The sequence below is a fragment of the Aulonocara sp. 'chitande type north' Nkhata Bay genome, linkage group LG22 (assembly GCF_057382095.1).
Source record: "Aulonocara sp. 'chitande type north' Nkhata Bay isolate Kocher_YH1m ecotype deep benthic linkage group LG22, A_spYH_male_GT1.1, whole genome shotgun sequence".
NCBI lineage: Eukaryota > Metazoa > Chordata > Actinopteri > Cichliformes > Cichlidae > Aulonocara > Aulonocara sp. 'chitande type north' Nkhata Bay.
The window spans coordinates 26,089,144-26,099,834 of NC_141364.1; the positions used below are offsets into that span (position 1 = coordinate 26,089,144).

General features: G+C 41.4%; 1 protein-coding gene across 1 annotated transcript; it reads right to left on the bottom strand.

The window, feature by feature from the left end:
* Window positions 1–310: 310 nt before the first annotated feature.
* LOC147304286 (uncharacterized) lies at window positions 311–2,648 on the bottom strand. The gene has a single exon (XM_086281096.1). The coding sequence runs from the start codon at window positions 2,646–2,648 to the stop codon at window positions 1,971–1,973; it is 678 nt and encodes a 225-aa protein (XP_086137222.1). The 3' UTR covers window positions 311–1,970.
* Window positions 2,649–10,691: the final 8,043 nt, after the last annotated feature.

Genomic DNA, 10,691 nt, shown 5'->3' on the forward strand with positions numbered 1-10,691 from the left:
GTTCAAGGCTAGACTCCCCACTAAATATCGAGTGGCCCCTTTATACCCAAAAAACTTTCAGTATGCAAATGTGCTTTTTTCTTCCTTTTGGACAAAGCAAAATGTTTAAGTAAACACTGTCTGTTCTCTGCAAGCTCAGGAATCCCACGCTGACAGTCATGTTTTTCTTATGTACAAAATACACAGAAAATCATTTTCCTTTATTTCAGCTGTGCAATTATAGAAAATTCAGGAAAGAAAAGGCTACAGTGATGATTTAAAGCAACCATTCCTAAAGTTAAGCGTGCTGTGGTCTAACTTAGAAAACAGAAGATCCCATGGGACCCACCTAATTTTAAATCTTCACTCTAATCAACATACAAGAGAAAGTGATGCATTTCCTTGAGAATTTTATTCCAAAAAGATAAACAACACAGGGGATTGGCTATAAATCTCTAATGCAACACAGTCATATGCAAACTTCAATACAACAGCTGTAAATTTAAGTCAAAGTAATGAATAATATCACAAACTAACAACCTCCTGTTTGAATTCATTTTTATATAAATAAATACATTTAGATAAAGATGTAACTGTACACACTTGTGTGTAATCACCCTGATGGGAACTGCAGCTGTAACACAAACAGATTTGTGACAGCATCTTGCATAAGGGTGACGAAACTGTTCACAGACAAACATGCAAACATACGCCAAAGTACAACCCCACGAGTGGATGACTCCAGATGGCACGTTGGGGGGAAAAAGTGTTTAATGTTAAACTCCAGGTTGATTAACTTTTGTTTTCAGTTCCAGGGACAGTAATCAGAGTTAGCTCGATCAGCTGTGTGTAAGGACGGATTGAAGAGGTGCTGTGGTTGAGTTCTGTAAATTGTTATGAATGAAAAGCAAACAAACAAGAAAGACCACTTAAAATATTTTTATTATAGCAAACTTCCCTGATATGCTACCTCAGGGTGCTCATGTTACAGCTGCAGTGAACAAACTGGGTTGTGGATTACCTCAGTCCAAGTTTAATCTAAGTTAAGTAAGTTGAAATGCAATAAAGCACACGGCTCCTTCTGATTTATTAGACCTTTGAACGCTTTAAATAAATAGCACCACTTTAAATCATATTTGGCATTTGCAGAGACTTTTCCCATAAGCCACTGCTTACCGGTATATTAATTTTTACAGTTGACTGAAATGGTGTTTGCTCTAGTAATGACAGTGCAAACCCTGACAGCGATCGCCTTATTTCAAATGTGAAAATGTCCATGGTTCAGGAGAGTTAACGTGCTTGGTTGAGACTGCAATAACAATGATTGATTAGAGCGATTGTTATAGTCTTCAAATTGTTTGTTGACCAGTGGGTACTTAAACAAGCAGAGTGAGTCATTTGTGATCCTTCCCTCATCCTGTACTCTCAGTATGAGTTGTTACCGACAGCCAGGTAGTTTAGACTTTAACAGCAAGAATCAAAACTCCTTTGTTCCTCTGTGGAGACTTTTAAAGGTTAGCCTAAAATGAGCTGAGGCTACACGGCACCCTGAGCGATGCCTGCTGTTAATAAATGTGTCTGTACCTGCTGGTGCTGTGTTTATGGGTCTAGTTTTCTACAGTCCAGATCAAATTTCACCATGAGGAAAATAAAGGATCTATCTTTAATATATTAATGGTTATTTTGGCGTTTTGAATTTTAAATTTTTTATTATAACATCCACGTTTCTGTTCCGTATAGACAGAATATCTGACAGCTGTTAAGATAAGGGTCCAACATCTGGATGCATTTTTCTTGTTAATGGTTTTGAAAGTGACTAAATTGGCTGAGGAAGATGTTGTTTGCACATGATTACACTGAAATAAAACTCCTGATCTGGCGCGAAAAACAAAGGTGGATATTTTGTAAGACATCGGAATAAACTGGGGGGTGGGCAACTCTGGAAATATCGCGACATCAGAATGGTTTAATCCAGTTCTTTACTACTACATTCATGTCTCCAAGTCATTCTCGTTACTGCGCGCAAGCTCCGTCGTGGAGGACTCGATCTTTGGCTCCTGTTGCACCTCACACTTCATGTCCGTCGAGGTGTCCGTGTGTTCTTGGCCGGATGTGTACTCGGCTAAAGCTTCCAGCCCTGCCGCGATGAGGACGTCCTCTCCCTGCGTCTTGCGGCTGTAACCCAGCCTCTTCAGGGTCCGCTGGGCAGTCCTCAGTGAGATGGGTTTCTCCACCCCACTGCTGTTGTACAAGGCATGGATCTCCTCAATCGTAGCCTGGTTGTTAGCCTCCACGATCCTTTCCAGTCTCTTCTCTCCGTTCTCGTCGACGAGCCGCTTCCTCCCGCTCGCTCCGCGGTCGCTGGAGGTTTTCTGCTTCTGACACCATTCCCTGTGAACTCGGGACACCGCGGTCCTTGAACAGCCCAGCAGGTTCGCTGTCTGTGAGATGCTACACCCGGCGTTTCGGGCTCCCACTATCATACCCCGCTGAAACTCACTTAAATCGCGCGACTTGCCCATGAATCCCCGCTTCTTCACACTACCCAGGGGTAAATATGTGAAACCATGGATATTTCCGATGCTAAAAACCAAAACATCCTTCTTCTTTTGTCGTATATCCGGCAAACTAGATGCATTACAGTTGCATTGTTGCCCTCCAGAGGACATTTGAAGAATTGCAACGAAAAAACCCCTGAATCAAATGAAAGACTTGTTACCAGGCCTTTGCCAAACTTCATGGCATGCCAAAGAGATAATCAAACCATTTGATTCAGCTGTGTTGGAGTAGGGATGCATCTAAAAGCTGCAGGACAGTAGCTCTCGAGGACTGGGATTGGGCACCCCGTTGTACAGGTTGGGTACTCAGAGGGACTGGGGAGCCGGATTTAAATGCAAGCGTGATAAATGGTAAATGGCCTGCATTTGTATAGCGCTTTACTCAGTCCCTAAGGACCCCAAAGCGCTTTACACTACAGTCAGTCATTCACCCATTCACACACACATTCACACACTGGTGATGGCAAGCTACATTGTAGCCACAGCTGCCCAGGGGCAGAGGCGAGGCTGCCGGACACTGGCGCCACCGGGCCCTCTGACCACCACCATAAAGCAAAGAAATACAAAATGAGCAACATTTGAGAACCATTTTTATTTTTAGGCGTTTTCCATTGTGGAGGACGAACGGTTTCAAACTTGTCCCGGCTATAAACCTCATGTGTCCTTCCTAGTACTAGCAAATGCATAAAAATACTGAAAAACACTGCATTTACGGTTCAGTATTGAATATTACATAAAATAAACTATATACAAACTGTCTTTGAATGGCAGAGATGCAGAAATGTGTGCATGTAGCACAGAGGCTCATGGCTCATTGTCTCAATGTCTAAATAAGTCTCACAGGCCTGAATGTATGCTTGAAGCCATTTATAATTCCTAAGTTGTTTGTCTTAAGTTGTCATCACAATGAAGCACAAGCAGAAATGTTGGATTTTTAGCTGCTTTTTACAGGTTTTCCTACTGATAAAAACCTTCCTTATGGCCATTCATACTACACAAAGTAACTAAACAATAAACAATTAACCCGTTGAACCCCAATGATCTCGGTGTCGGGGGCAAGAGGGAGAACATCTGATTTAATGGGATGTACCACCAGATCTGTTATTTAAATGCAGACGTGTGCTATCCACAGAAGTGTCAGAATCCCAGCTAAAAGCTCACAAAAAAAAATTCATCAACCAACAAACAGCTACAACAGCAAACGATCAAAGAGCAGGTAAAAAGATTCCACAAAAAGATGTCTGCCTTATTCGCTTGCTTATTAAGCACCAGTCTGTGTGCAGTGTTGTCGGCTGCTGTTTTTTAATTAATTTTTTTTCCAAAATGACCTCTGACAAGAATGTCTCATTTGTGCAATTCAATGCTGAAGATTTTTAAGCTTTCGCAAATTATTCCAAATTGCAAACCGCTTAGCCGTGTCTCTAATAAAACCTCTGTAACGTTGTGAAAATAGGACAACTTTCTCTTTTTCACTTTCTAGTATGGTAATTTCTGGAGGGGGGGGAGGGGTTACAGTTAAGCGGGGGGAAAAACTGGAGATTTCTGTAAAAATGGAAGGGAAGTGGAGGTCAGCCAATGAGAAATCAAGACCAAGCGGTCTTCATCATGTCCACCATGGTGGATTCACAATCACAGAGAGCATGATAATTTTCTTTCAAAGTTTTGTTTAGTACATTAGCACTATGATTAATAAGGAAATCAACACAGACTGGGACTCATCATTCCCCAATGGGGACAGCAGCAAAAACCAGTGTGAACGACCATTTTAGCTAACGGTACTGATGTTAGCTAACTAGCAACCCAGCTTAAATAGCGGTAGAGTTGTCCCCTCCCTGTCTGCCACTGAGGGCTAAGAATGGGGTTCTCAAAATTATGGTTTCTTTGCTTCTGTGTTTTAAGTAGGTTTCATTCTTTTCAAGTATCTTCTGACTAATACAATTTGGCATGTGGGGACATTGAGTCTACTTGCCAAATAGCATTATTGAATTCTGTTCATCAATAAATCATGTTTAGTCCCTTCTAAAGACCTCTCTGTAATAAAATATGCACCCTCTGTGCTCCCAGTTTCTGTTAAGTATATTATTAATAAATATATATTTCTCTTTAATCTGGGGAGTTGTAAATTTTTTATGTTTTTGCAAATTAAGTTTTAAGTTTTGCCTCTTTTCCTCGTTTCAGGAAAAGAGGCAACGATGAAAACCTCAGTTTACTGTGTACTTATATTTCTACTTTGCTTATCATGTGTGTTCCCATGACTTGCCAACTTTTTGTCTATCTTCCATGTTGAGTCCTTTTGTCTTGTGTTTTCTATATTTAGTTTTTCTTCCTCTCTCTGTTTTCCCCTTTTAAATCTGTTTCCACTCCCCCCATACCTTGTTGAGTATTTATTATCCTCCACCCTCTGTTCGTTGTCACTTCCTCCGTCACTGCTGTGTACTCAGCTGCTCCGTTTTAACAGAAGTTACTGTTAGTTTTCTGTGCTGTATGTCCCCTCGCCCTGTGCTTCCTGGGAGTTATTTTTACCCAGTCAGATTTTCAGTGGATTATTTAAAACTTGTCTCATCAGTCAGCACTAAAATTCCCAGCTAAACCTGTTTTGGTGATATTATTTTGGCAGTATTACACAGGAGTTAAAATGAATGGAATTGTAGTATTTGTAGATCTAATATCAACTACCGGTGTTACAATAAATACATGGGAGGGGGCCTACAATGGATCCCCTTTTATCTTTATTTTAATGTCAATTTAATTCAATGAGTGTGGAAAAACAGAGATAGTGCTGAAATTTAGCTTCTTCGTTTTAAGCCTGCTCACCTGTTTACAGAATGTACCACAATTTTAAAAAGCACCTGCCCAGGCAGAGGCAGTCCTCCTGTGTTATGGGAGTTGGGATAGTCGCCAGCACGGTTGGATCAATTTATAGACATTTAAAGATTTAAAGGTATGATCACAATTATTTTTGAAATATCTGGAACTTCTCTTGCTTTGTTTTTCTATTGGTGAAACTGGGCAGCGAAAGGTTTGCCTATTAAAATACAAAAGCATATCTTTACAAATTCTTGATTACATTATTCACATGTAATTGGATTTCTAATTGTTATTTATTTAACCCTGTACAACAAAACATTGCTCTTGGCAGTGGAAAGTTTTCTTGCATAGTTTATAGGAGTAGTACATTTGTATACCTCAGCCTTTTATGGCTTCTCAACTAAAAATCAACATAAATAAATATAATGTTTGTAAATGAAACACCCCATTTGTGTAGCTATCTAAATTTTATACTTATGGGGCTACATGCTTATTTATTACATTCCTTTACACTACATAAAATCAAAATTAAAATGTTTTATGAAACTGAAATGTTTAATTATGTTGGCCAAAGAAAATAAAGTTACAGACTATGTTTATATGAAATGCTTATGCTTACTGCTTTTTATATATGTTAACCATATATAATGATTATTACAGAATGCAACACCTGCATATGTGTAAGAGAGAAAAAAGGTTTTCATTTTGCCACCCCGTTTAATTTCCATGCCACCCTGAGAAAATTTCTCTAGATCCGCCCCTGGATCCACCTGAGGGCGACCTGCGTTGTACCAAGAACCATAGAAGAAGAATGATTACTAGCGGATATCCGCTGCTCTTCCCCATACACCTGTGTTAGTGTGAAGGAGGGGTGATTGATGGGCAAGTCGCGGGATTTCAGTGAGTTTGAGCGGGGTATGATAGTGGGAGCCCGAAGAGCCGGGTGCAGCCTGTCGCAGACAGCGAACCTGCTGGGCTGTTCAAGGACCGCGGTGTCCCGAGTTCACAGGGAATGGTGTCATAAACAGAAAACCTCGAGCGACCGCGGAGCGAGCGGGAGGAAGCGGCTCGTCGATGAGAACGGAGAGAAGAGACTGGCAAGCATGTTGGAGGCTAACAGGGAGGCTACGGTCGAGGAGATCCATGCCTTGTACAACAGCAGCGGGGTGGAGAAGCCCATCTCACTGAGGACTGCCCGGCGGACCCTGAAGAGGCTGGGTTACAGCCGCAGCAATAGGACCACCGTGGCGGGGATGGAGGCTTTACTCGAAGAGACATCAAGGCCAGAACAGCTGGACACCTCGGGGTTACAGTCCGAGACGCAAAATGACTCAGAACAAAAGATCGAGTCCTCCACGACAGAGCTTGCGCGCAGTAACGAGAATAACCCGGAGACATGAATGTAGTTGTAAAGAACTGGATTATTCCAATTTGGCATCCCTGTATTCCCAAACATAGTTGTCTGTTGTAGAGGACACAAGCGTTTACATTTTTCTTTTCTTATTATTGTTATTCCAAATGGAGGCAGGTTTTCATTGAATGTAATCAGCTGTGCAGAGAATATCTTCCTAACTGAACTGAGTTGCCTTTAGTGTGGAAGGAGAGCTGCTGCTGTAATGCTTGCAGGGAAATTGTTCAACAGCCAGCTGAATAAGCACGACATAAACATTACAGTAAACATCGCACATTAAGCAGTGCAGTTTCAGGTGAATTCCTATGAGTTTTGAAGCAGTGTTGTCCCTTTGTTTTGCAAAATAAAGCTTTGATTTTTTTTCCCTCCCAAAAAGGGAAAAAGCACAGTTACGGCTTGTTAGTGCTGATAATATTGTAATCTGGAGACAAAGTCAGGCAAATTTCAGAGTTGTTGGACTTGTTTCGAGACACCGAATCCAAAAGTGGCCCATCATATGCTGCTCCTGGACTTGTATGCCAGTGCTGCAAGGGTCATCCTCTCTTTAACTTCTACCTCCCTGTTGAGTTTGCTCAGCATACATGAAGCGAGTTTATATGAGCCTTGGTCTGACTGCATGTATTCACATCTGCCAGGAGGGGGCACTAAAAGATCTGTATTTGCACTGCACACGATGAAGTTTCGAAGCCTTAAATGTTTACCGTGAGCGCTGAAGGTTTGTCTTCATGTGCATTAAACTCGAGGATGATGCTGTTCAAGTTACATTTGCAACAGTTTGATCACTTACTGTGAATAAAGCACAGGCTGTTTTGGATTTTTCTTAACGTTTAGTAAGACTCCTGTGTTCTTGCCCAACATGCACCTTCACTGTCTTTGCTAGATATTATTTTGACACGCCAAAATGTGATTCTGCAAGTGTGTTTTGACCTTTTTAAATCTCTCAGAAGTAGCTGATGTTGGGACTGCCTACTGCTACTTTAAATAGCTTGCAATGCAAAGGCAGGGAGTGCTTAATATCCATTTAAGTTCTAGCTGTTTTGACCTCGGCCTTTTATCACATATGATCTCAATAATGTAATGAGCCCCTGCTGAATTTGTGTATTTAGAAGTGCATGTCAGGTTACGTGGAAGGTTACAGTGTATGTCTCCAGTTACGATGTAGATTTCCCATAGAAGTATAAATCAGGCCTTACTATGCCAGGCTCATTAATCTGGTCGAAGGTTAAAAATCAAATGAACAGCAGTCTACCTTACTTGAAATACTCTTATATGCTTTTCTTTCCCCTTCCTAATTATCTAAGGAACTGGTTCTCAGTTCCTTTGTTTCACACAAAGAAATATTTCTGAAGTTATTACAGCGACACAGCAAACTGTCTTGCAATGGTATAGATGCTGTATCCAGAAGCTGGACTACCTGTGCAGCCTGATTGGGCTGTGGGTGTCTTTATGAGTAGTGACAAAGATACTAGCAACAAAAAATAGTCAGAAGGGATAAGAATAAGGCCATCACCCACAAAATCTTTCCCTTTGGGGGGGGGATCATGTTGTTGCTTCTTGGGTGCACCTTTTGTCGGCTTTATTTGCACCAAAGCAGGTGAACTGATTTATGCTTCTTGATATTCTCCAAGTTTAACTATCTTTGTGTTATACTGTCACAGTCAAATGTGTCCTAATTCCTATGGGTATTTTTTTTTTCACCTTTATTCAAGAGTGGAGCATTGAAGACAGCACCTCAGTTATTGGAATATTTTATCTTGATTGAAAAAAATATAAGAATAGTTTATTTGGAATTACAAAAGGTTAATCTACTAATTTCTGCTCTGTAAAAACAATATGAGACAGGCATCAACTGGTATGGGAAAGTTAGGGACAAATAAAATAATACATCTAAACATTTTTTTAACAGTACTGCGCAAAAATCTAAAGGTAGAGGAGACAGACTTTCTTAAAATTTCCAAAGGAAAAGGGTTTTCCTTTGGAAATTGGCTGCTATATTTAACTTTTTTTTGGCTCAAATCATTGTCAGTACGTATGGAAGATATCAGGAGAGAGGTACAAAAGTAAGCATTTACAGCCATCTAACACAGAGCGGAGGCTCTGCCATGATTTGGGCAGCAGCAGTGGTATTGGGGATCTTTTCAAAATTGCTGGACCATCCAATTTTGGGCCACTATATATACACCATCTGGAAAGCATTTTCTCTATAATAATGATCCCAAATGCACTGCTAACATGGTAAGAGCTGTCTGGATGGAAAAAACACACCTTCGAACACTATTAGTCACCGATTGGCCTCCCCAGATCTCGGACATCAACATTATTGAAGCAGTGCGGGATCATCTTGACAGAGAGAACAAAATGCAGCCAAGAGCCAAAGAAGAGCTTTAAATCTACCTCAAGAAGCCTAGAGAACTATTTCTGAAAACTACTGAAAGAAATAACAGGAAACCTTTCCTAATAGAGTTCAGGCTGCGTTGAAGAATAAAGGTAACAAATATTGACTTTCAAGCTTGTTAAAAATGTACAAACTCTGTTTTCACCTTACAATATTTCCATGCATGTGTGCACATTTCATTAAACTGATGCACTTATAGAGATGTTGTAAAAATGGGAAATAAGGTGAAAGAAAAATTAAAGATCATAAAGAATTACTCTACAATTGGCAAGTTCTAAATACAGGGGTGCGATATTGGAATAATCCAGTTTTTAATTACTACATTCATGTTTCCAGGTTAATCTTGTTACTGGATGCACGGTCCATCGTGGAAGGCTCAGTGTTTGGCTTGGAGTTGTTTAGCTTCTGTTATTGTAAGTCACTTGAAGTGTCCAGCTGTTCTAGGTCTGCCGCCATGAGGATATCTTGTCCATTCCCCTTGCACCTGCGGATCCTACCTCACCGGACACCCTGCATTCTTCTTCTGAACGACACGTGTCGCCACTGAGAGCGAAAAAGAACCCGCCAGTAAAGAATTTGCTTCAAACCTATTTTCAGAATTTTCTCCAGAAAGTCAGATTTTTGTCAAGCCGTCGCAGCACCCCCTTCTGTATAACCTGGGAATCTCTTGAGTTCCTCAGCTGATTACATCACCGAAATGGCGGTAAAGTCCAACCTGGCCGCAGCACGCGAGCAAACTGTTGTCATGTCACTTGTTGCTGGCTCCGCCCTCTGTGAGGGGGTCATCGACTGGCAGAAGGCACCTGTAACCCAGCCTCTTTAGGGTCCGTCGGGCAGTTCGGAGTGAGATGGGCTTCTCCACCCCGCTGCTGTTGTACATTGCATGTATCTCCTCAATCGTAACTTGGTTGTTAGCCTCCACCACACTCTCAATCCACTTCTCTCCGTTCTCGTCGACAAGCCGCTTCCTCCCGGTCGTCGCGCGGTCACTCGAGGTTTTCTTCTTCTCGCACCATTCATTGTAAACTCGAGACACCGCAGTCCTTGAGCAGCCCAGCAGGTTCGCTGTCTGTGAGATACTGCAACCGGCTCTTCGGGCTCCTACTATCATACCCCGCTCAAACTCACTTAAGTCCCGCGACTTGCCCATGTATCTCCACTTCGTCACACTTCTACGCGATACCTGTGGAAAACGTTGCGGATATATGGTTCTTCTTCTGTGGTGTTCGGTACCTCGGCCTCAACGACGTGTCGCCCTCTTCAGCGGCCTCGTTGATTTTTTTAAAATGTAATTATACATAACATCCTGAAAAAAACGAAATTAAAACAAAAATTATGAACATAAGATACACTGCAGAGCAATAGCAACAAACTCGGTGCATTGAGTGCTACAGTTTCAAATTAAAAGATGGGAAACGAAAGACTTATAAAAAGTTGTGTCATTCTCCAGTGAACCTTCATCGTGTAACATTACATGAGGGAGCCCTACTTTTGTCTTTATAGAAAACGACTTGAGTGCTTAGGTCCTATGGTTGGCCAT

Excerpts from the sequence above, each read along its gene's own strand:
- LOC147304286 (XM_086281096.1), bottom strand. The coding sequence starts at position 2,648 with ATGTCCTCTGGAGGGCAACAATGCAACTGTAATGCATCTAGTTTGCCG.